General features: G+C 45.6%; 2 protein-coding genes across 11 annotated transcripts; one reads left to right on the top strand and one right to left on the bottom strand.

Annotated features, from left to right (window-relative positions):
- Positions 1–19860, top strand: LOC138064670 (uncharacterized). The gene is made up of 6 exons (XM_068928330.1): positions 1–194; positions 12696–13166; positions 15839–15979; positions 16379–16447; positions 17007–17097; positions 17431–19860. Exons 1-6 carry the CDS (start codon positions 140–142, stop codon positions 17633–17635), a joined length of 1032 nt encoding a protein of 343 aa, XP_068784431.1. The 5' UTR covers positions 1–139; the 3' UTR covers positions 17636–19860.
- Positions 9423–26407, bottom strand: LOC138060873 (bis(5'-nucleosyl)-tetraphosphatase [asymmetrical]-like). Of its 10 annotated transcripts, XR_011137915.1 has the most exons (6): positions 26313–26348; positions 26028–26068; positions 25605–25762; positions 21634–21915; positions 19854–20065; positions 9423–11620 (listed from the first exon to the last, which is right to left on the bottom strand). XR_011137915.1 is itself a non-coding variant. In XM_068928335.1 (5 exons), the coding sequence occupies exons 3-5, from the start codon at positions 25735–25737 to the stop codon at positions 11532–11534; spliced, it is 504 nt and encodes a 167-aa protein (XP_068784436.1). In that variant the 5' UTR covers positions 25738–25750; positions 26028–26068; positions 26313–26348; the 3' UTR covers positions 9423–11531. The 10 variants fall into 10 exon arrangements, 6 of the variants coding, with proteins under 6 accessions (XP_068784436.1, XP_068784432.1, XP_068784433.1 ...); XR_011137916.1 differs by lacking the exon at positions 26028–26068 and having other exon boundaries at positions 26342–26393; XR_011137917.1 differs by lacking the exon at positions 26028–26068 and having other exon boundaries at positions 26313–26359.
- Positions 26408–26493: the final 86 nt, after the last annotated feature.

Genomic DNA, 26493 nt, shown 5'->3' on the forward strand with positions numbered 1-26493 from the left:
GACAAAAGAGGAGTTTTCTCTTCCCAGTAGGATTTTCTGCTTTGAATGACAGAGAAAGGGGGAAAACCAAACCGCTTGGCGCTCCTTGCGGGCGAGACGTTTCAGAGGCTCCTTTCCCCCTTCCGCGTGCCGGGACACAATGGAGCTTTTCAAGCTGAGTTTCAGTTGCATTTGCCTCCTTCCTTGGCTTGAGGGTAAGTTTTTCTTCCTTCGTGGTAGCCAAACAGTGGGCAGCTATCTGCCTCCTGGATTTTAATCCGTTTTCCTGCTGAAGTGGTTGTCTGACCACGAAGCTCTGCATCCACTCACTGTAAAACACATGCCTGCAGGTGCATTTCAAGGCAGCATTTAAAACGGGTTAAACGCAGATGTACAGGGCAGTGAGGAGCAGGCTAGTGGGTCACTGGATGAGCTTATCCAGGGAAACAGTGGCATCCTCACAGCTGGTTTCTAAAAAATCAGGTGCAGGTAAATAAATCTGCTCTGCAGGAGAGGCATGTGCAGAGCAACTTCCCAAGCAAGTCTCTCCCACCCCGGCCCAGTGGTTCCTTCCCAGGCAGTCGCAGACGGAGGTGCGTGGGCATACAGCGTGCTGACGGTGGTGCAACCCTGCCAGTGGGTGCTGGGAGAGGGGTTTCCGCCAAGGGAGGGCGGTGGGAGTAGGGAGAATGGACCCCATTGCTTTAGTCCTGCCCCTGCGCCTGGTGGGTGGCTTCCCCGCGTGCTTCGGACCCTCGTTGTGGAAAACGTTATCGGTAGAAGCGGGACGCGCTCGGGAGGTGTGGAGCCTGCCCTACTCGTCGTGGCGGAGCAAACTTCCATGCGGCTCGTTTTAATCTTTGAGTGCATGGCAGAGCTGTGTGCTGAGATAGCTCAAATCCTGTACGCTGCCCATACACGGGGGGATTTTTGAGTCCAGGCAGCCCTATATTTAACATGCACAGGTGAAAAGCAGAAATCCTGCCTAGCAATGTCCTGCAGAACCAGATCAGAGTTACAGGGGAACAGTCAGCCCCACAGTCCCAGCCATCCCACCATGGGCCACAGGCAGCATCTCTTTCTTTAAAAAAGAGAAAAAAAACCAAGATAATAAGCAATTCCCTTTTTTATTTCGTTGCTCTATCTGAGATTCCAGGTTCATGAAAGAGACTCGCTGAAATAAATCCCTGAAGTGCTTCAAGGCTCATTCAGTCCCTGAAGCTGCAAGGATAGCAGATCTGCAGTTTTGCAGGTTAACAGCTCAGGTTTTCAGTGAGTTCCCTAGACCAAAGGACCATAACTATTTTGGCTGCAAACTGGAAGTTTATTCCCTAAAGATAAAGCACAGCCTGGCAGCTCTGATCGTAAAGCCTTTTACTTTCCGTTCCTTGCTCCCAGAAGTCTCTAAGTGCTTGTTCCCTATTCAACTGGTCTGCAGTTTGCTCTGCAGCCAAGTCAAAGGAGAGGTTTGCACTCACAGAGATTTCACTTTTGCTCCTTCTAGTGTTGTTTTTCTGCACCCTAAATCTCACTGATTGAAGTAATTCCAATGCATTAGATCTCTCTTCCTAAAAGCTCCAGACTTATGTATGTATTTCCCTGTGCTGGTGGGTGGTGAGGAAAGGTGCACATCTTGTAAAAGTCCCAGCTGGCCAGGTTAGGAACTGGAGCTGGCGCCATGGTGGGATGCCACGAGAGCAGGACAGCCACAGGGATCTTGCTCTGTCTTTTGGCTCTAATAAAGATCCTTGTCCAGTGTTAGAAAAAAAGCTGTTCTTCACTGTTGGCACACTAGTAAATTAAGTAGTGTCAAGGACCGCTCCCCAGCAAACCTCTTCTCCTTCACAGTGAAACGGCTTTGGAGCAATCACACAATCAACCACTGCATTTCAGCTAGGACAGTGATAAAACCACAGCTGTTTTGCAAGAAAGGAATTTTTCTCCCCAATATCTGGCAAGGCTCAAAACAAGCTCAAAGGCCAGAGAGCAAAAGCATGCTTCGCCCTGTGGCTGACACCCCCTCCCCAGCCCCGTCCCCCCTGCCCTTTCCTGCCTGGGGCTGCCCTGCTGCAGGCAGGACAGAAGTGTTTGCTCTTCCTAGGCCTTAGAGGGTTCAGTTTCCTGCTGGCATAAAATCCTGGAATTGCCTAAGCTGATTCTGATAGTGGTTTCTTTGGAAATCCCCAGCCAGCAGGGAGGGGGATGAGGTGCTGTCTAAAGAAGCAGTAAGGTACAATGTGTTCTGGGAACCAAGCCTCGGGCATGAGCAGGATTTGTGCATGGACAAGCAGACAGGAGACTGCTGAAATAATACTACATTTAACCTCAGTATATGAGAGGACCCTCCAAGGAAGCCGAATGCAGCAGCCACACAGAAAAAGACCTCTCGATCCTCATGCACTGAGTTTAGGCGAACACTGGTGCTGCTCGGCTGCCCGGCCTGGAGCCCATAGCCCAGAAGAGCTGCCGTTCTCCTCCCTCACCCCTCGCTCCCCACACTTCAGAGGTCACCCAAAGCATCACACATGGAAGAGGCCAAGCACAGCTGATACTTCCCCTCCCAGCCTCCAATGATTTTCGACTTGGCGGATTTCCTGGCGCTGGTGTGTTTAGCTCTTCAGCGTCTTAGCAGATCTCCTCACTCTGCTTGCGCAGCCTCCCCTGCACGCATGCAGGCAGGAGCATCCGTGACAGTCGGTGGCAAGGACTTCCAGAACCATCCTTCTGTTGGATGCAGAGCCACCTCCTCCTGCTTGTTGTGAGCCTCCCCTTGGCACTTTGTGTCCTCTCTGGGAGGCCTCTGAGCAGTCAATCCTTGCCCATCCTCTCTGGCTTTTGTAGACTTGCCACCCCCCCCCAGTTATCTTTTTCCCAGCCCAGCACATCCCAGGCAGAGGGATGCTCTCTGCTTTGCTCTAGTTCTTCTCCTAGCAGCTGAGTTGCTTTTTGATCACTGCTGAGCACTGAGCCACTGTTTTCGTGGGATAATCTCTGACTGCCCCCAGCTCCCCTTCCTGAGATGTGATGGACAGCTCAGAGGCAGATGTTTCCTATGTGAGCCTCGGACTGGTTTTCCCCACGTGCATCAGGTTTGTGGTGATCTGCACTGACATCCTCTGCCTGTTTATCACCCTGTCGCTCGGGCTCGTGAGGCATTTCTGCAGCTCTTCCCCATCCCTGCTGGCCCACAGAGCATCATGGTGTTGGCCATTTCCCCATGTCACCTCAGAGCCCTTGCCTCAGTCACTAATGACGTAGCTCCAGAGCAGCACCATCCCCGGGACCTCCTCCACCGTGAGAGCTGACTGGCCCCTCTCCCTTTCTGCTTCCCATCATTTACCAAGGTGTTTATTCATGCCAAAAATCTCCCTTCTTTTCCTATGGCTGCTCTGCTACCTTCAAGGCCTTTGCTGAGAGACTTGGTCAAAAGTGGACTCTCTGTCAATGAGAACATGCCTCACAGTAACAGCGAAAGCGATGAGATCTTACTGGTCAACTGAAAGCAAGATATTCCTCAAGGAAACAGCAACGACCAGAAAAAAACACAGGCCAATGTGGTTGCCAGAAGCAGCATGTAGGCCTGTTTAGCCTGGAAAAGAGAAGACTGGGAGATGATCTCATCAGTGTCTACAAGTATCTGAAGGGAGGGTGTCTAGAGGATGGGGCCAGACTCTTCTCCGTGGTGCCCAGCGACAGGACAAGAAGCAACAGGCACAAACCGAAACACAGGCACTTCCATCTGAACATGAGGAAAAACTTCTTTACTGTGAGGGTGACTGAGCACTGGCACAGGTTGCCCAGAGACGTTGTGGAGTCTCCTTCCCTGGAGATATTCAAAACCCATCTGGATGCGATCCTAGGCAATGTGCTCTAGATGACTCTGCTTGAGCAGGGGGGTTGGACCAGATGATCTCCAGATGTCCCTTCCAACCTCAGCTATTCTGTGATTCTGTGAATGACTCCTCTCGCAGAGCCATGTTACTGAAAAGTAATCTGAGTGCAGACAAAAAAGTATTTGCAATCAGGTACTTGCACTGACAAGCCATTCACAATCTAGTTACTGGCAGTTACCAGTAGGTTTTGTTGACTTCTCTGCAATAAATGACACAGCTTGCTGAGAGCCAATCTGCTGTCCAAAGCGATGGAAATAGTGGGCCATAAAACAACAGCTGCCAGATAGCTGCTCACCCAGCCCCAGTTCTGCTTACTCTGATGGACCAGACTGGTAGATGCTTGTTTGCTAAACAACAGGAACTCACCAGGCTCCATTTAACACCGTATGCACATTGGCCACATCCACTGACCTGTCATGGAAACATGTGTCCACGTGTGTAACAGCAAGTAAGCATGATCATAGCCTCAGGGAGGATTGGAGCAAAATAAAACTAATGTTGGTTCCATTCAACATCCTGTTGTGCAAAGAAATACCTATTATCACTTCCTGCCATGCTGATCTTGGGCATAAAGTCAGGCAAAACAGACATGTTCTTGGCCTTGCTGGCATCCCCAGAAGTCCTCTGCCTTCGTTATCCTTGCACAGGGCTGGTGCAGTAGAAGTGTATATTTATCCTTTTGGACCTCAGGTTTTATTGATCAAATGTTGCAAGTGAATGCTGATGGGCAACGGGCGTGGTGGTATGCAGCTGAGTATTGCAATGAAAGCCATCCCAGGAGGACCACAGTCAGGGTGGCTGTGCGTTTCCATTCTTTGACATATTTTACCTCCATCTCATGAAAAGGTGAATATAAGAATGTGTCTGCACGGTAACAATCCCCAGGCTTAACTAATGACAGAGGTTTCCAGAACCTCTCAAAATGCTGATTTCCACCAGGAAACTTCCTATTACTCAGAGGCCAAAAGTTCTCAAAACTTTAGGACTGTCACCATAAGACAAATAGGAGCAACTGTGGGTAAAAAAAACAGTGGTGAAAATGAACATCTGATCACAGACTCTACAAATTAACTATCCCGTGTAGCAAGTTCAAGTGAAACGGTGAAAATAGAAACAACATCTGAATCCTTCTGCAGCTCTGGAGAAGAAATCCACATCATGAAATGTCCTGCAATCTGCAGAGATTTCTGAGACTCCCCTAAAAAGGTACAGTCTTGATTTGTCCTTTGTTAGTGGAAGTCACAAAGTGGAGGACAAATCTGGAAACTGATTCATAAGGTTGATTTTCAAATTGCCATACAAAAGGAGAATGAAGGCTCTGTTACTTTCCTCTCTTTATCACATTGCAGTGCAGCTTGTTGAAGGCCCAAATCATAATTCTATCCGATAGGACAATTTTCTCAGCCAAAATGCTTTAGAAGCAAAATAAACTCTCCTTTTGGAATGCCTGACCACGCTCTGCTTACTTGGCAAACAGTCTTCTGACTGTTCAGACTTCTCTCTGCGCCCCAATGTCAGGAAGTTCCCAAAAGCAGTTATGAGAAGAGCCATACTGTAAAATCATTATCAACTTTCCAAGCTCTTCTTGAGTTGAGTCCTTAATTCATGCTTCGTTGACTGCTATGAGTCAGACCTTCACCTGTGCAAACATGCAGGATTTTGATGCACCTATGGTGATTTGGACAACCTCCAGATTTAGATATTAATTACTCACTCTTGTGCTAGGACATGGGGAGCTTGTAGCCACTTCTGGAACTTCAGGGACCCTCACGCGGCTCCACAGCTCACACCTGGGATGATGCAAGCTTTGCATATGTCTGCACTTTGTGTGATGGCCACCTCTGTGGCTGTCCCTCTTCCCCCTTCCTCCCATCTATCTCTGCAGTGAGATCGCACCCTCTTCCTGCATCCTACTTTGCTGCAAAGGCGGTACAAGGCCAGCTCAGTGGCTGGAAAAGGAGCCGTGGGAGAATTATACTCACCTTAGTTCCCCTTCGCCTCAGTTAAGCTCACGTCGTTGTTGCTAGGGTGACAGTAAATCAAACCATAGTTGGTTTGCAAAATTTAGGAGAAGGCCTTAGTAAACCTTCCACTGACATTGTGGAAGGATCCAGTTTGATGGGGAAACTGCTGAGGAAGAAATCGTGTTTGGCATGTGTCCACTTTTCTTACTACCACTGCAACTTAATTACAGCCCTAAGTGGGCTTCCTCATAAACTAGAATTGCTAAACAAAAAGAGTGCCAGATTCAAAGAAGCGTTGCTTCACTGCACACATCCGGACTTCCTGCATTTGACCAAAAGCATCTGCTCAGTCCAGCTCTCTCATGACCGCATGTGTCTTCCCATCTGCTTCTAAATTTCCTATCCCGTGGCTCTGGGCTGGTCTCCTGTGCAGAGAGGGGCTTGCGGCCTGGTTGTTGTAATGGCCACTGGACAGAAGGAGATCTTTTTAGTCCAACGAGCACAGACTGCCCTCCTAAGGAGTTATTGCTGGACAGCATTCAGAGTTGCTCCTGCTCTCTAATTGAAGACCTTGTTTGTCCATAACTGACAGGATCTCATGCTGCTCACTTGAGTGAATTAAATGCAACGTCCTATGACTGATCTTACTGGAGCAACATATCGCACCGAGCTCCTCCTAAGCAGGGAATTCTCCTACCTTAACTGGGCAGCTTCTCTCCTTCTACCAAGACATCTCCTAGTTTTTATCTGGTCCTGACCCTCTGCAGGCAGAGAAAACAGCCTGGCAGACCCCTGGGCCCAGGACCACACAGAAACAACTTCCTCCTGTTCAGAAGAAACATTTGGCTGCGTTTTTTGCTCATAGAGGGATATGGTAACTTCAGGCCATCGCAGAAAATTGCTCCAGCTGCTCCAGCTGGTCACACGAAACTTCCTTCTGCTTCATTCAACATCTTTCTAGCCTGCCTGGTGTTGTAGAATCAATCACTAGGAAAGCCTCACTCTAAACTTAGTCCTGAATGTGAATCCTGGTAAGGGATCCAGAAAGATGGTGGTAGCTCTGCAATACTAGCAATGAGGGCAGGACGGTAGCTACTGTTAAATGCTGTGCTTGTCCAAAAGGAAGAGGGTCAGATCATCCATAGCAGGATAGGTAGCGGTGTTGTCCCCATTACCCTAATGTCCAAGCAGCTGGAGAGGACATTCCCCAGATTCTCCCGTTTGCTTCTTTGGGGCTGGGGCCATTTCTATTATGAGCTGGCATCTCTCATGGCTTCTGTGAGAGCTAGGACAGAGACCAAAATTGTTGGTAGGATCACTTGAGGGAACGGGAGTCTGCAAACCTTTCTTCCCACCTGATGCTCCTTGGACTGCAGCTGTAGTCCAACCTGACAGGAGACACCTATAGCCTGGGAGATCTGATGTACAAAGGTGAGCTTTGCAAGGAGACAAACACATGTGATGCTTACTAGAATGGTGGGGGTCGTTCTCCTCCTTAGAGAAGCTATGAGTCTACTGCAGCTGCAGATAGTGAATCTGGATTAACCTGAACAAGAAACTCTTTCGTTTGTCTTGCTGAAGTAGCTTTACTCAAACTCTGATAACAGGGTATGATACTGTTGGCTCAGAGGTTTTCCTGCCGTGGTGCATGTACCACTAGTGCTATGATCATTTGTGACGGAAGCAGCAGAGACAGCTTAGAGACATTCTTCTGAGTGGCTTTTACTGCTGCCTTGTGAGGACCTGCTGGAGATCCTGGCTCTGGCGCCTGCTTCCAGCTCCACAGCACCCATGGGAAATCAACTGCTGCACATCTGCCTCCAGAAGCCCGAGCAGGGCCAAGGCAAGAGGGTACTGAGACAGGGGCTGCTGTTGAGGCAGGTGCTCTGGGCAAGTGAGGGGATGGGGTCGGGAACTCCGCCTGTGGGGAAGAGAAAAATGGAAGAATAGAGAAAGTAAATGGGGGCATGCTGGAGGGCCTCAGGCTTGGAGTGGAGGGTAGGAGGGTGAGGTTATATGGACTGGCGTCCTCCCTCCAAGTGATGTGCAAGACAAGGGTGGAGGCAGGCGAGGGCATGCAGGTGGTTGGTGGGAGGATTTAGGAAGATGGGAGAGACGGGGCAGAAGAACATAGAGCAGGAAGCTGCCAGGACGATGGTTCCCAAGAAAAACCACCTTTGGGGCTCTCCTAGGCCTCAGGAGATCAGCTGCAAAGCATTCTGTCCGGGAAGGGCTGTGGCTGCCCCGGATGGGCGCCTGCCTTCAAGCACAGGTAAAAGGCAGGAAAGGGTAAAGTCCTAACTGTGACTCAGCAGTCATGTTCACCCTGCAGAAAAAAGCCACTTGGCAAGAGAAACTGAGCTAATTGAAGTATTTTGTGAAGACTTAGGGGGAGAGCAAAAGAGACCAAAGGCAACAGTGAGGTTCCCGGGTGACATGTTCTGGGAACCCATCCTCGCTTGGCTCTGACTTATCCCTTCCCCCACAGAGCCTTTAAAGGGAGCGACCCAACGCGAAACTTCTCGCCAAACGGCCTTGATCGTGTCGTCACAGGCACTGCCTAGAAACGGCAGAAACATTCCCAGCTAGACTGGGATTACTGGTAACCAAGGCTTTCCTGGTGGCATTACCTTAATTAGGAACGTTCCTCAAGCTCTGCTCCTAATCCTGCAAGGAACAGCATGTCCCAGGGGTGTTCGTGCCACAGACAGGCAGGGGACTATATTTGCTTGTTTTCCTTTCTCATAACCAGACAAAGTGGCAGCATCACAGGACAAACCAGCTGGCATCAAGGGCCTTTGCTAGAAATTGTTTGTTTTGTTCCTAAAAATATGAGGAGGCCAAAATGTTCAACACGAGCAGCTTAAAGCAGGCATCTATTCAGGCTCTGAGGGTAAGGCTGGTATTTTTCAGAGGCACTGAGCCCACATCCCCAGGCCTACAGTGGGCTTTCTTCCCACCTCACTCTCTTATACAAAGTCAGATACCGTGCTCTGCTTGCTCCAGGATAATAGCTCCCAAATGTTAGGGCTGATGGCCTTATTTGCAGGGATACTGAGCATTGGGCCTGGGGGATGCTCAGCAGTGTAGGGAAGAAAGGTCCTTCAGTTTATGAATAAGGCTGTTCGGTGCCTGCTGTGTATCCCAAGGTAAATCTGCTTCCGCTTTCTCTGTGGCTGTACCACCGATGACTGCGTGGGGCACGCACAGTGATTGCTGTCAGTTATCTGTATCTAAGCATCATCAACCCATTTAGGTAGTAACCTCTCAATCTCAAGAGAGCAATAAAGTACAGGTAGAGGATCACAAATTCATATCACAGATAGAGGCTTGCATCTTGGCAAGTGACACACAACACAACAGCATCACAGGGAAATTCCCCCTGTTGACAGCAGGCCTTATGGACAGATCAACGTCACAAGAGGCAGCGCTGTCGGTAGGGAAGACACTGGCCCAAAACTTCAGAGGTGGAGGGTTATAGCCCCAGCTTTGCTGCCACCCTCCCATGTAATGTTGAACCAAGGAAAGTCTTGCTAGACCTCCGTTCCCAATCCTTAAAATGGTAGTTATGCTTCCAGACCTGTGACACAGTGTGAAGATAACATTTTATTAATAATTTGCTGCCATATGCTACTGAGGAGCAGTACAAACCTCAAAGAACAGCACTTGTGTTGCAGCGTTGAGCTTCCTCAGCTCACATGGATTTCCATCACAGACAGGCTACCTTGGATTTTCAGTGGGATGAGACTCTGAAAACTGAGACCTGCATAAAACCAAGAAGGCTAGTAGAAAGGGAGAGCCCAAAAAGGTAAAATGCTTGCAGGTAACATGTGGACGTGTAGTGATCGCAGGTAACATGCAGGGGATGTAGGGATTCTTTAAGGGGGAACATAAACCAGGGACTTTACGCAGACAGCAAAACACAAGCTTGCCCACCGGATCAAACAGTAAACCTTTTCAAAATTACAAAAAAACAAAAAAACCAAAATCAAAATGAACAGTCCTGTCCCAGCACAGAAAAGAAAAAGCAGCATAAATTCTGATGTGTTTAACGTCAACTCAAAATAAAGCATCTGGAAAAAAAGATTGTGGAGAAGCAAGTTAGAGGAAGCATAAAAAACTACTAATAGAAATATTTCCAAACAACTCTAAAGTAGGAATTCTGTGGGGGTAATGAGGCCAATAACTGATGCAAGTGTAAGAAGCGCAACTAAGGAAAGGCTGTGTAGAAAAGCTGAAAGATTTATTGGCATTGGTATTTACTTCAGACATGGTCAGGGAAGTCCTCAGACAGCAGCCACCCTTTACAGTCTGAAAAATGGTACCAAACAAAACTGCCAGTAGAAGTTTTAGAAAAAACAATTAAATCAGCTATGGCAAATAACAAGGCCCAGAGGGCATGCATTCACGCTGAGTTAAAGGAAACCAAATGACATTTTTTTGAACTTCTAAGAGGAATTCAAGCTATTGCCTAAAGCAGCTTTAGTATCAAAAGAAAAGGCAGGGGGGATTATGGCAACTATGTCAATCTTCAAAAGGGATCTTTGCATAATCTGGGGAAATACAGGTCACTAAGTTTGATTTTGACATCAGGTAAGTCAACAGAAACCACAACAGAGAACAGAATTAGCAGATACACAGATGAATATGAGAAAAGTTAATACAGCTTTTGTAGAGGGAACGCCTGACTCATCTGTGATGGCATCAACGAGCTCATCATCTATGTGGTGAGCTGATCTGGATCTTGTGCTTGGATTTGCGAAAGGCTTTTGATAAGATTCATCCGCCAAGGCCCTTAATAAACTCAATTCTCACGGAATACAAGAGAGATTTCTCCCATGGGCTGATAAGTGGTTAAAGACAAAAAACAAAGAGATGGAATAAATAGACAATGATCACAAACAGTGGGAAGGTATCAGCAGGTGCCCATAAAGATTAGAGCTGTTTGACAGCGATCTTGAAGAAACGTGTGAATAATGAAGTAATAAAGCTTGCTCATGACAAAGTTTTTTCTGCAAATCCTGGATTCTGGGTCCTAAAAAAGAAAAGACAAGCCAGGGCAGACTAGGAAAGTGTATTTGTGCCTTTGCATTATCTAGAGATGATGTGAGATTATGCAGGAGACAGACCTCCTGCTTGTGGAACCAGGCAGTAACATGACTTTGAGATAGAAATTCAGTCCTAAAGTGCATTAAACATCAATTCACACAGCCTTTACTACGTGGTAAACAGGACTGGACTCACGAGCTGCTCAGCGATCCTGCAGAAACTTCCTTTCCGTTCAGGCATACCAGATTGGCAGGAATTGCCTAGGCCATTGGATCAACAGGGCTCCGTAGCGCAGTATCCCAGCACCGACACACCCATCCTCACCTCATCTCCGTCCAGCGGAGGAGTTGCACAGTGAATTCTGGTTGCCTCTCCCTGCGCATTCGGGCCCGACCAGAAAGTCCCGAGCTGTTTCTGATCTAACGACCACCAGGCCCTATTAGTCTAGTAGATCCCTAGGATTTCCTGAGAGAAAACATGGGAGCTCTTTTAAGCTATTGTTTTTATCCTTGTTATTGTGTTCTGGCTTCTGTTTACACTGTCATTAGTTTTTTCAGGTACTGAGCCAAAGATATGCTGCCAGGGAAAAGTATTGTTCTTTGCTGTGGGAGGGGAAATTCTGCAGGAATAGACGTTTAGATAAGCATCACTGTTCTTGTCCAACGTCGTTTTTCAGGCTTCTTCTACTCACTGCACTCAACATGGTATGCTGATGGTGCTCTTCAAAATGTGACTCTTGGGGGGAAAAGAGGAAAAAATGTCACTACAACAGCTGAAAGTTAGTCATGTTTTAACTGTAATTAAAACTGAAAGGTTTCTCAGAATGTGGTAGAAACTTGACTCATTTATTTCTATTCCTCTGTGTAAATTAGGCACAAGATATACAACGGACGGTACATCTGTGTCAGTGACATATGGTTTAGCATTTAATATTTTGTTCAGTTTGTTCACATGCCACACCCATTGATTTTGCAATGAAAACGGATGCAATTTTCCAGCTAACAGGATGATATCCATCCCAAGTCATCAAAGACTTTAGGCCTCACTGCTATCAAAAGCAACAAGCAACTAAGAAATTGCTTCACACTGTGTGTCCATTGTGGGATGAGTATAGGGTCTCTCTTACGAAGCGATTCTTTAAATATGGTACCTTCATGCCTGAGGGTTACAGACCAGTGTCAGATGTGTTAAACCCAAGTTTACTTCAATACTTATGCAAGTCAAACTAGTCAAGCACGTCCAGACTTCTGAAGGGGCATGGTTTTATCCCCAATGTTGCTGTAATATCACAAGAAGCCACCTAATGGAAAGAGTAGCCCAAGTTGGCCTACTTGGTGACCTAGAGAAGCATTTGGGGATTTCAGGAATTTCAATTATCTTTTCATAAGAAAGATTTGATCCAGATTGGGGTTCAAGGGGGAACAAACCATCTGACTACTTTGGAGGGAGAGAAGGATGGGTACTTATTTAAAGCTTTAGCTGGTTGAAATGTTGTATTAAATATTATAGACAGCTATTTCATAAAAGTACAGTCTTTCAAAGACAGTGAATTTTTCCCCATTAGTCATATGAGTTAGTCATAGTTACTTATCTCTAGCATTGTTCCTGGTTACTTGTGCACTGTATACTATAAAGAAATGTAATTCTGGGAAATTAGGAGGGCATGGGAAATGACTGTCTAGGCATGGTCCTATAAAGGACTGGTGGGTTAAGTCTCCCCTTCCCCTGGGCGTGTACTACATCACATGCTCGGAAGATGTGTTTGCCGTGGACATGTACAGTACTAAACCGTGCTCTGATTGTATCGTAGTATCAGAGGGGCAAGGCTTCCTCATAAAGAACACCCGGCTGGAAAAGTGCATTCACATCTCTCACCACGAGCCTGACAGCATCGGCCTGACTGACTGCAAGCTGCACTCCCAGCAGCAGCAGTGGAGCTGGAACCCCACCACCAAGACCATCGTCAGCCTTAAAACGAAGCAGTGCTTGTCGGCCCACAAGACGCACAAGTATGTGCTGGCCAAGTTGGAGCCCTGTGGGGCCTGGGAACGCCAAGCGTGGGCCTGCAGCAAGAAGGGACACTTGACTTTGCAAAGCCTGGGCTTCCACCTCAGCACCAAGGAAGGAGGCCATAAGGTCTTTGTCTCAAGGGAGAAGGACAAGTACAGTAAGTGGAAGACTTTAGCAGATGAAACCATCTGTGCTGCTGCCCGGATGGCAGCTGCGAGGCCTGGTGAACCAACACAAGAAGCTGTAGACAGACTGGTCTGGATATATGAAAGTAAGATGACGTAGATTAAGCAACTGATAACATCTAACCTTAGGTGTCATCATCACCTAGAAGCCACCTAACACCAGGCTTGCTTTCATCATCCTAACTCATGGTCACTTTGGCCAAGTCTGGAGGGATACTGAATGGTTCAAAGCCAGCCTGACTACACTTCTGTACCACCAGCTTCCAGTAGCTGCTGTTCAGTGTTTTGCAGAAAGCATGCAGCATCTTACTGGGTCAGGCTTCTAAACCTTAGCTGCAAGTCTGATGACAGGCAAAAGTAAAATATTTTGGAAAGCTGGTCTGAATCAGTGCCCAAAGCTAAGAGTTGTTTGAATGGCTGGAGAGTCCTAACTCCAAGACAGCTGAGGTGGAAGTGTCATGCGTTAGGCATCTATACTTTGAAGGGGCTTTTTCAGACTTTACACTTCTGGATATCGTTCAAAGTAACAAGAAAACTAGAGGCAGCTGAGAATCTTTTTTAAACTAATATGAATTACTGAGGAGCTGCTATATTTGACAAGAGAAATCCTTGCTTCAGTTTCTGAGCAACACATTAGAGTTATCTCCTACCAGACTCAGATAGCGCTCCCATCACTAATTAAACCACAGTTCTAACCTTCACCCCATGCTCTCATGCTCTTCAAAACTGAGCGTCGTTCCTGATCCCTGACGTAACTGTGAAGTGGCCAGTGAATGCAGCAAGCGTTGGGAGGTGGTTTAAGTATTGCCCTCTCTTTGCATTAAGAAAGCCCAAAACTTGACATCAAAAGTTCATAAATCCTGGGGATTATTTCAAGGCTACGGCCTCATCTGCTAAAAAGAATCAAAGCTCCGCCTTCATGAGCATTCCCTATCCTCTGCCTAAACTGGATGCAAAAAAGAGGCAGAAACCCTGGCCCTAACATAGCCTTAGGCATTTGACACCGGGCTAACTCCTAACATCAGACATTTGGCGTAGTCATTGGACCAAGACGAGACTGTCGTCATTGGTAAGATGGCCAGTGAAGCCCACTGCAGATAACTGACAATTCATGATCCAGTCTGATTCCTTCTTTCATTTGCTCCCTTATGACTTACAAACTGGGAGGTGGTTTCAGGACTTCTCTCATGAAGTTGTGTGCAGAACTAAGACCTGAAAAATCACGTTCAGTTCCTCCCCCCGTCGTCTGCTCTCCTCCCTTCTTCCACTCCAGGGCTCGGAAAAGAGCTGGCATTTGTAATGATTTTTCTGTTTGTCCATTTAGTAAGTGATGAGGTCCCAACCTTCCTGAAGGGAAAATATTTCCTTTACAAGAGGCTACTCCTTACATTAAGGCCTGATGGCCCCCATGAGATTTTTAGCTTTGCAAAAATGAGTAAAGAGACAATGTGATGAATCTACTTGGCATAAGCAGAAAGATTATGAGTATAAACTTTTGACACAAAGAAGTTATATCTAATTGGAAATAGGAGGAGATACAACAGCTTTTTTGGCTGCACCATGCAGACAAGATGGCCTTTTTACTCAGCTTCTCAATTAGTCAACTAGAAGGTTTACATGTAATTATCACAGACCAGTAATCACAAATGTTAGTGCTTGTGTAACATAAAGGTAAATAAAGCCAATAAAAATTAGACACTGTAATAGACTAGTTAAATATAGACTAGGAAATGCTTGGAACATTTAAGATATGGGGAAAAGGCATGTGAAAAGGGCATTTGCATTCCCCAAGGCAATGTTCCTGGCACACCAGTGCTCCCTTGGAGCCAGGCTCCACAAATAAGGCTGCAAGTGCAAACACAGAGCAGGCTTCGAACCAGGTTCTGCCAACTGCTGTGTGTTGTGCACACCGATAGCTTTCCTATCAACCTCATGGATCAGAATCTACTGGAGTGAACATATGCCGCTGAGCCTTTGGCGATCTCACTGCCTCTGGCAGTTTGCTGCCATATGGAAAAGCCTGCTTTGCTTTTGCCTAGAGCCTGTTCTACATGATCAGATCCTCTACAAATGCTCCAGGGGGGCTAGCTTTAAGCATTGCAGCAGCAGCGTCTGCAGGACTGAGTGCAAACCCACCCAGAGACAGGTCATCTTCCTCCCTTCTTTACGCACTCCAACAATATCTACAGCAAAGCAGGTCTCTCTAACGAAGGGCTCCAACGACTTCTGAAGACTAACGACACTGTGCCAGCCCCGACCTTCTCAGCCAGCTTAAATGACTGTTTGAAATCTGGATTTCTCAAATACTCCATCAACAACTGCAGATACCTGAAACCATATTTACCTCACTCCCTTGCAAGAGACATGGACTATTTAACACCCATTTGAACACATTTCTTTATCTAACACCTGTGATGCTTAGCTATAGTTCTACTTGCCTCTTCCTCACACCTCATCCTTTAACCGCTGATACTGTGTTCATATTTGGTAGACCATAATTGACCTTACCTACCACCAAAAAACAAGCTCCTGTCTGCCTGTGCGTTCAGTCTTGAGAAGTTTACTTTATCATCTTTGAAACTGGTGAGAAGCCAAGGCCCTTGACGCACAGGAGGTGATTGGTACTATGCTGAGTCCCGTTTGCCTTGCAGGGTACAGGACTAATACGGCAGGGCTGGGCTTCTGCCCTTGCGTACCCAGGATTCCGTACAAAAAGTAAGTGATAATCACACACATCTTTGCTCTGTTCCCTTCTCAGCTAAAACCATTGAGTCCTCAAAGACCCATGCTGCGGACAGGGAACCTTCCATGGGCTTGATCAACCCACCTCTGACTACCGAATTTAACAGTACAGCTTCTCCAGCGAAGACTAAACAGGCACACCTCCCAACAAACGAGGGTGAGCACTTTTCTGAACGCATATGTAACAACACCAGGAGGGAAAGTCTCAGGAACACCCAAGGATTACTCAGTTTTTTTTTCCAGGGGTGGTAAGTACCTGAGTACTTCTGAAGTACTTCCACACCCACTTCTGAGTGGTGAAGCTTGGAGGCTTCTCTCACTTAACAAGCTGAGGCATTTGCCCTGGGAAGCAATTTGGTGATATGGCAATAGTCTTAGCCTGGAGGTGCAGCCATCAGAAATTCTAGGAATAAAAAACTTCTGTGGCTGGGTGACACTGAGGAATGAGGAAGTTCACTTTCCCCTTCTACCTCAATACCAAGGGGCTCTGCGGTTACTGCGCATCCAAGAGGAACAGTGGGACCCGCTAATCCAAGTGTCTCTGTCTTTCCCCCAGATCCATCCCACAGTTACTCTAAAAAGCACCATGGAAATCGAGGGAAAAGCTCTGGGACCAGGCTTGGAGGTAGGTCCAAAGGTTAGCCAGAGGAGGAAGAGACCACGTGCATGAAGGTTCATCAGTGCCCCTAACCAATTGCAGGGTTACAGTCCTCTAGGTCCAGCTGAGGATGCACAGTGCTCAACAGGGAACAAGGGCACCAAATTACCTGTCTCAGAAATTCCTTGCTATGATCACACAGATCTCCCTGGGCCAGAGTACAAAAGTGAGCGAGAACATGCAAATGCTGCCCCAGTTCACTAGGAAAAACAGTGATATCCCCTACCGCTGGTGCAATCCCCCTGCCCTTCTGCTGCATATCAGAGTTCCAGAATGGAGAAGTATGGACAGTTGCTGTCTTCTGAGCAAGACAGAAAGCCCTCCCACGGCCATTTTCAATAGATGGATGCTCAGTGGAATAGAGCAACCACAATGTGTTGAACTTAAACAAAGTAATTTTCCTGCTCTACTGATGGAGCTGTTACTGCTGTTCTGCAGCTATATCAGAGGTGCTTTTTGCAGCTGTAACAGATATTGAATAAGAATGGGTATGGCAAATGCATGATTGTTTTATATATCCTGTCAGGCACCAACTGGAAGACAGCCATGCTAGTCCTCAGCCCCTTGGCATTCATACTGGGATTAATAATACTGACACTGAATGTTCATTACAACAAGTAAGTGAAGATGAAGGTTCTTTTGATTGGTCACCTCCCTGTCTGGCATTTCAGAATAAAGTCCTGATCTTGGTAGCCTCCCCACTCCCACACCTGAAATGTTTGTCTCTGACCAGCTGGTCATCTCCCCCCTTGATTTCTCCTCTCTGGCATCCTGTTTCTCCCTCCCACTTACTACCCCATCCAAATGCAGCTGCTAATGTTGGCTCCTTCTGCTCTACACCACTCAGATAATTTGGTTAAGGAAATTTGGGCGCTGCTGACCCAGTGCACATGCAGAAGCATCAAGCAGCAGGCAAATGCAGTTACACAGTCTCTTCTCCACTGTCCTAGGAAGAAGAAAATCCTCTCCGCTTTGAAGAGCTCCCCACATAGCAGCAGAGTTGACTTACGGGAGCAGCCTCCACCACCAAGAGGCCCACAGCCATACACTCCCCCGTCTCGCTCCCCTTCCTTGAGGCATGGGGAGATCCTCATTGAGTGGAAAGACGGGACTGTCACTCCTCTTTTTGATAATGCCAATTATCAAATGGACTAGCTCCAAAATAACTGAGCTGTTGTTTCCTACTGTGTTACTCTCCATTCTTCTCAACAGGAAGAGGGCCTCCTTAGAGAATTTTCTCCCTTGCCGTACCATTTTTGATAGGGAGTTGTAAGGGATGTCTCTTTTTTTTTTTTTTTTTAAACAGTCGAGAACAATCTCCCTGTGCAGCGCAAAGTTGAAGCAAACAGAACAGATTGTTTTGTTTGCATAGGCATACACTGCTTAGCTCTTGAAGAGCTAATTTAACCCATGACAAGACCCAGATTTAGCTAAATGAAGCTGAGCATCTTGTCAACTGCAACTGTCTGCTGCCCTGAAATTCTAGCGTTTTTGAGCATGCAAGAGAGTAATTCCTCTGAGACAAGGAATAAGGTGAAAGCACAAATCCTGGTGATCCTTAAATGCTTTTTAAGCTTAAAACTAGCTGCCAACAGACACAAAAAGTCATCAGTTATTTTGTCCATGAGAAAATGTAGCTAATAAGCACTGCCTTCGGGCCTCGAAGGTGAAAGTGTCTCCTCGAGATATCTGCCAACTGCCCCCCCACACTAAGTTATCATTTAAGGAATAGAAAGTCATTTTTCTAAATTAAACAGTTGCACTCTCCTCTCTGCAACACAGCAAGACTCCTGCTGACAGAGTATCTGTTTCACAAATTATTTCTATATTTAGGATGTATTAAACCTTATCATTAACACCCTCCCCTTTCCTTATGCGGAAGGGAGAGTAACGTCAGTGATACCTGCCAATGACATTGTCTCGCCATTTTACACCAGTTTCAGTTTCTGATTTCCTATGGTCATATGCAATATTCAATGAACAGACATACTGCCCTGCATCTAGAGCAGTAAGACAGGATTATTATTTCTGGAAAGGAGTAATGCACTGTTTTCAGCCTTTGCATTTCCTCTTCTATGAGCATAATTATCCACCACCCATCACACCCAATCCTGATCTTTTCTCAGTGAAATTAGCAACATCTTAGTTCCTTCCTAAAATTCATGAATTTAGGCTTTCCTTCTCTCTGATCTTGTGACACTATAAACCATAAGCTGGGCTACAAATCAGGAATTACTTGGAGAAAGCAACGCTAATATCAGGAACTACTAGTATGAGCTACATCGATATATATGTTCAAAACTGCAAGGGAAACTATATCCTGACTTGTCCCTTAGCTCCAACTTGGATGACACTTTTCAGTTTACCTAACTGAATTTGTTAGGTAACTTCAGTGAAGCTCGGACTTTTCTACAGTTTGATTTTATTTAACCTAAGACAACAGTAAGATTTATAGGGAATTTAAACTCCGATATTTTTTTAAACATAGATCCACAGCCTAGTAAAAAGTTAACTGCCACAACATGGTATCATGACAAGAACATAGTCGATCTCAGGAAAGAAAATATAAACCTTACTAGTTCAGGACAAATTCACAAATGTTTTCCCCTAGCAGATTATTCCATAATTATTCACTGGAGGGTTTCCCCACACACCTTCCTTGGGAACACATTTTAGACCTGGACGAAGGCAGACGAAGAACTCCTTTTACACCAGTGACTGACACAAGCGTCATTCAGAATTGAATTCTGACCTTCCAGTGCTTCCACCTTTACACTTGGTGTATACTTTCATGAAGGTCAAGTTTCCAAATGTCTAAGCATCACTTTGCCCACAAAATTGGTGGAAATGCTTTCTGTACACAAATCCCTCAAGATGAGCATGCAGTACCTCGCCAGCCATCACAGTTACATCCCTCTTACCTTCTTCTACCACAATTTAGATGCCCATCCTTGAAATTTTGTCCATGGAGCACATTATCTAGTGATTCACAGCAGTTGCTACCCTTCAAAATGTTGATGCACTTTGGGAACACTATATTTGCAGTGCCATCAAAATGCACATACTCACTTGGAGTTCAGCTAATGCTGTGAAACCAGCAAGTGCTTATGTTCATTACTGCTGACTAGGCAGAACAGATGGCTTGATAATAACTCTAATTCATACTTAGTATGCAAATCTTGCTCAAACACAAAGGGAGTAACACCATTGCTTACAAAGCATTGATTAAATGGTAGGTTAAATAATAATAAGAAAAAAAGACAGTGAAGCAGCGTGGGCTTTTAACTATTTTCTCCCCTTCTTTTTACTGGTTCTTACTTTTTAAATAATTTCTCACTGGTTTATTTAGAATAGATACTAGAGACAAACTCACCAAGGTATGGACAGAGGAGGTGAGGCTGTCATTCCATCACTGGAGGAGTAAAAGACAAAGTAGCCAACTGTCCATCAGGAAAGACACTGAAACAGCTGATTCTCCCTTGGGGCAGTGGATGGACCAGTGGCAGGTGCCTTTCATCCTCTGCTTCTAGCAACCGGTTGAGAAGCATTCACTCAGCCTGCGCGCTCTTCGCTGTCTACTATGACCTGAATACAATGTTTTTAAACAGTGTTCATAAATCAAAATAAAACCTGTCTTTAAAGTGGAGGAGCACTGGAATAATTTTTTTTAAATACAAAACAGGGTGCGCAAGTGGGCTTTTATAAATTACTCTATAGGAGGGGAACACAGTGCTGAGCAAGACACCACTGCCACAGCGGTACTGACATTATCAATACATACAGCGCCAAATGATGGGTGCTGCATGTTTGGAGAGTTACATGATGCTAAACTGCAACCTGTACTTCTCAGCCCAGTTCTGCTGCATCTCTGGCATCGCCCTGCCTTGGGTCCTTTTCCAGGGACGGTATGATGCTGATGACACTGTTTCTTCACTCCAGCAGTGAGAAGGAAGACAGACTGGGAGCCTAATTTCTCATATACTTAGTTCCCTTGCAAGGGAACAAGTGCCTAGGCAACAACGGCTTGTGGAGACCAGGGGGAGAGGGGACACTTTTTTCCCCAAAAGCTTCTCAAAACTCAAAAAACAAGATTCCTGATCCAAAAGCGTTAATACTACCATCATGCTTTTTTGGTATTAAGGTACTGAAACATCCAAAAGATACCACCCATTACTATCAGAACATATATGATCACACAAAGCACTTACAAGCTCAACTCCCACTGATATGAAGGAAATTAATAGATATTCACAGGGGATCAGATGCAGGCGAGCTCACTAGTACCATCACAGGCTACTGTAATCATCCAGCATGATCAACCGCAGCACAGCAATGGCAATGCATATGAGCTTGCTGCTCACATGTGGGTACGGCCTACAGCCACTGAAACCCTGATACTATCAAACTGATGCAAGACTGCATGTTAGCTTACATATTCGGTGCAGAAGCTGGGCCTCTAGGCAGCAAGAGAGTTCACTCTCCCAACCCACAGAATAATGTACGGCCAACATTATTGATGCAAAAATAAAAAGCAAAGAAAGAAGATAACTTAAAATTTGCCTTTTAAATACTGTATATCAACTGTTTACTGAGTTTCCTTGGATGGAAACTGTTTTTATCACAGTAGATTATTGATGTACATACATGCATGATACAAACAACCAAGACCTGAAATGATAGGACAAGTTATTACAGCAAATCAATGGAGGACTTTATTTTTGCAGTAAACACTTGGTTATTAATTATCTCCATATGCTCATTTTCACAACTCTATAGTTCTCATCAGCAACTCAGGAGATGAGAAGCGTTTTGACTTTCAAAAAAGACCTATCGTTGCTCAGCACTTTGAAAAAAAAAAAAGAAACAAGAAGTCTTTGTTGGCTGTGGTTTCAATTCAGACATCTCTGGCTTATGGATGAATCAGATGACTCTTTCCTGCATGAGCTAGAAAAAGCTAGGGGACACAAAAGCACAAGTTCTCTGAAAGCTCCAACTACTTTCACTGAATTTGTATAGATTAAAGGAGGAATGTACATTTATGCAGCCATCCAATTCTATTCATAAAAAAAAAAAAAGGCCATTTTTCTTTAAAAAAAGTTTCCCTTATCCTACATAAAGCATTTATTTTCTGGAGCAGAGAAACTGATGCGCACCTTTCAGCATTGCTTGCATATCCTCATATTCTGCAAATCTGCAGGCATCCTCCAGCTTCAGCCACTGGAAAGCCTGGTGCTCCTCTGAAAGCTTAATTTCTGTGTTACAGTCCTTCATTTCTGCCAGCCAGTAAACGACGGTCTTGGGTTTGCCATTGACAAGGTAGTGCAGTTCCTTCTTATACCCCTCTATGAGGGTGAGCTGACTGGCCTGGAGGCCTGCCTCTTCCTGTGTTTCCCGCAAGGCTGTTTGAAGGTCATCCTCTCCTGGATCAACGTGGCCTGCCAAGAGAGGGAAAAATAAGTCTCCAAGTAGGAAACTTTTTTTTTTTTTCCAGTTGGCAATGAGGAAACATTGGTTTTGTATTAACTACTGTGCCCTCTCATCTCTGTCCCCCAAACTGAAACTGAGGAACAGAGATTGCATTTCAAGTAATTTTACATCTTGATTCCCTCTCTCTTGTGGCTTTTAGGATCTGTTTATCCCGCATCTTCTGAAATTACCAGTGGCCCATCAGCACTAGAAATCTTATTTTCCCAGTACTCTTTTCTGGAGTACTCTGCACCCAGAACGCTCCAGCTCAGAGATCACATTTCAGGCCAAGAACTGTGAGCCTCATGAATCCTTTCCTTTAGCCAGCTAAAGGGGGATAACGCTGACCTACAAAAGTCCTAATCCTCTCTCAACTCTTCCCTCCCACAGAAACTTAAGACCCAATCCTGCAAAACTCTTACTTACACCAACAGCCCAGAAATAATGGGACCAAACACAAACAAATGCCATTTAAAGAGTGGATTTCAGGAAAAAGCCTTCAATCACTGGATTCAGCTCATAGGAGAAGAGCATTAGAGCAGTCTGAATACTGCTTTATAACCAAAAACTGAAAGTTGTCAGAGAACAGAACTAGGCTTCCCACATGCCTTCCTTATTCCAGTAGATCCTGAACTAGTAAGAAATTAATCATAGAGACAGAGCTACTTCAACTGGAGAAGCAAATTGAATCACTCATGTAAGGGAAAGGGGGGGGGGGGGGGACTGTCTCTGGGCACACTGTTAAAAGTGTTGCTGTACTTCGCCCTTGAAGCAGCTGCATTTTAATGGTGAATCAAATGGTCACGTACCCTGAACTGTCCTAGAAACCTTTAGATACAAAACTATGACATTAAAGAGATCAAAACCACCAATATTTTCTCCTATGTTAGGACATACAACAGTCTGGGGTACTTTCATTTCTCTCCCATAATCCCCTCTGAAATACAGCAAGCCTAAAAGCCAGTCCTTTCAGCAGCTGTGTAATTCTTCAGGGCGCTCCATTTCTCTTATGTTACTTAGAATGAGAGGTGCCATTACAAACAATGAACAAATATAGCATATCCCCAGCTGTTCATACTTCTGTTGAGAAAAGTCAGATTTGGTTTTCTCATGAAAGCTTCAGACAAACAGAAATAGAACAAGCCAGGCAAGACCTCAAAAAAGGAACATACAAGGAGTTAGGAAGTTTCAAAATTAAAAAAAGTTAGGCTTCACCTTTTCCCTGTTTTAACTCTGTTTTCTATGTACATGTCTGCAAGTGACCATGATTTCAGCAGAGAGACTAATCTTTCCTCAAATCCCAGATATCCAAAGCCACCCTTTAGAACTAGAACCAGTGTACACAGGAATCCTATATCCCATTGCCAACAGGTCCCACTCACTTCTTTCCCTGTGTATCAGGAACTTTACAATGTGGTATCATCTCAAATGTAAAATACAGTTCAATTCCTGAAGACAGCTGTACAGAAAACAGCATCCGATGTTGCATATTGATATATTTGAGATCAAATGCGCTGAGGGTTTAAGTGAAAATATTTTTCCCTGAGGCTCAACACCGCAAGGCAAGCCGCCACCTTCTTTTCAACAATGTCAATATTTTCACAGCTGGGACTTAGACTAACAGTTGAGAAACAGAATCCACTCAGCCTTGCACAGCTGGATTACTTTTACAGTGTCAATAGGAAACACTCACAGAACACTCATGAATAGTAAATAATCATTTTTTTTAATGATATTCATGACCCATATTCATCAAGCATGTGATGAGCTGAGATAGTGAAGAAGCTGAAGGGCTGAGATCCTATTCCAGCTCAAAGAACACAAATGCAAATCTCCTGTCCACCAGCAGAGGGAAAGGCAATCACTTCATCACACTCTTGCTAACCACAAGTCTAAGCTCAGCGAGCTTTAAGCTTTGTGTAATATGCCCTAATTTGTGGGAGAAAAGAACTGCTGACAGCACATCACACAGCACCTTCCAGGTCCACTAAGCACTAATTTGCACTAATGCTGTTCCAATATGCTGAGAAGGAAAATGAACCCTACATCCCCTTCCCATCAGGCTCAATTAGTGGCAATGTCACCATTCTAGGAGCTGAGATGAGGCTGATAAGTTCATTTGGGGGGGATCCAAGCAGGTACAGTTTAATCCTATAAGGGTTGCAGCTGCTTAAGGCACTTTTACAGTATCAACAAACAGCTGAGGCTGTAAGTGGACTCGACCCCTCTGTGCTCTCACAGATTTGATAACTTCTTTATCATTCTGGCTCCTGACACGTTAAAATCCATGTCTGCATCATATACGTCATTGCATCACACAACCTGGGGCTGCCTTTGAAGGCCACTCAGAGAATATAGAATATAGAAATGCAATGGCTCATTCATTTACTACTTCAAAAACTGTATCAAGCAACCATTACATCTGTCATCATATGATGGCTTTTGCATTATTTTTGATCTATAAAACTAAGTCAAGATACAATCTTGACTGTCTGAGATGTGAGTAAAATGACTCATAGACATACAAGTGTGCTCGCTTGTCCACAACTACAGTATTCCCAGTGAACCTTTCCATAAGGAACTCTCTTCTTGCAACAAATAATCATGTCCCAGCCCATGTTTTTTTGGCTTTCCAGTAGCCTGTAAACTCTACTGCCTTAGCCCTTTGGTGAAGAGGGGAGAGGGAGAGGTTCGGAAAAATGTGTTCTTTCCTTTAATAGCAGGGCATAGTTGATACTATTTCTAGCTTTTTGCCAATCTGCAAATTCGTGTTTAAACACTGTCCATGTGCTATGCTTTCACAGCGCTCCATTTTACAAAACAAGAAGTAAAAACTAGGCAAAAAGCGAAAAGAAATCTCACATGGTAAGAAAAACAGCTTGCGAAGATCCACGAGGAATTTAAATTATTTCTGTGTTGTACTTTCCCCGGTACCAGAGCCACAACCAAATATTGGCTCTGCCGTGCATCTTTACAGACAAGGCACTGCTGTGGGCCTCGGGGTACTGCAAGGGCTTGTCATCAGCCTTGGGGTACTGCAAGGGCTTGCCATCTCTCCTTCAGGGCCTCACTGATGAGTGAGGACGGCTTGGGTGAAGATGGCTGATGAGGCTATTTCTCCTAGCTGTCTCTCCCATCTCTGCTACAGGTCTGTGTTCCTCTCTAATCATCTCCTGAATGATACCACCTTAAAGAAAGTCATTTTAAGGTAAATCATCACCAATTTCAGTTTGCCTTCTAATGTTGTGCCTCAAGATGTAACCATTCCGGTAAGTGGATCAAACACCCCTGCATCGACAAGAGCAGCATCTGCCAAAGGGTCAGATCTGAGAGGGAAGGTAATAACTTGTCTCACTCCCCAATTTTAGTTGGCTGCTGAATGTCCGTCAAAAGCTTCAGATATCTGAAGGAGCAGGACTGGCTGACTCCCCACCCCCCCCCCCATCAAACCGTCATGCCCAATAGTTTATACAACTACAATTTGTAAAGAATTTGGGCCATAAAACTCCCCACTCTGCTGCTGAAAAAGCCTAGACCTGCTACAGTTAACTGATTAAACTGCCCTACAACGCTCACCATAGCGGTGTTCAACCAAAGGTCAGTCTGTAATCTCGCTAACACAAACAACACTGAAGTATATTACCAGAACAAACATTACCTTTGGGTGGGGTCCAGTGATGGGTCCCATAGGACGTTTGAAGAAGGAGGTATTCGATATTGTCAGTGACCTTAGAAGGGGGTGCTGACTGCAGCCTCCTGTAGATTATCAAGCCACATGCTCTCACAGCCATGCTCCTCTGCTAACTGCAACAAGAACTGTGGAAGAGTGCAGAGCATCAAGCGTGAATAACAGGGGAGCTCAAACGGACAAGTTATATTTATCCAGAAAACGTATTTCAGTACAGATTAAAAATTATCCATTCCTTTGCAATTACTGCATAACTAAACTACACCTTAACAACCACCTTAAAAAGGTAAAAACGGAGCTTTTCCTTTTAAAAAGGGAAAGCAAGAACATATATAAAAGCCCGGATGCAAAAAAAAAAACCAAAAAGTATTCTCAGGAAGCTAGAAATACAACCTGCACGACACTTCTTCGCAGCTGATATGCTACAGATGACACTGCAGGCAGAGAAAACCATAAAGCAAAAGCAAAGGTTGCAATTAACGCTCTAAAACCTTTTTACAACTCTTTGTTTTGTCCTCCCCCCCATCCCCGGGCTGTTCCCTGACACACGGTGACAACCCTTTTTCCCACTCGGGAAGCAGCAGCAGCAGCAGCACGGACAGTGCCCCCTCCCCGCAGCCTCCGCCACGGCAGAAGGAGGCCACCGGGCAGCGGAGACCCCAACACGGAAAAACCCACCCGCCGCCATAGCGGCCTCCGGCCCTCACCCTCACTAGCGGCCCTCGGCACCCGACTGGCAGCAGCCTCGGCCAATCACAGCCGGCGGAGCCACCCGTGGGCGGCACCTTCCGCCCTCCCTTCCCGCCTCTCTCCCCAGCCCCGCCCCTCTGCCGCCTCGGCGCCCTCGGATTGGTTCCTC

The sequence above is a fragment of the Struthio camelus genome, chromosome Z (genome assembly GCF_040807025.1).
Source record: "Struthio camelus isolate bStrCam1 chromosome Z, bStrCam1.hap1, whole genome shotgun sequence".
In the NCBI taxonomy this organism is placed as follows: domain Eukaryota; kingdom Metazoa; phylum Chordata; class Aves; order Struthioniformes; family Struthionidae; genus Struthio; species Struthio camelus.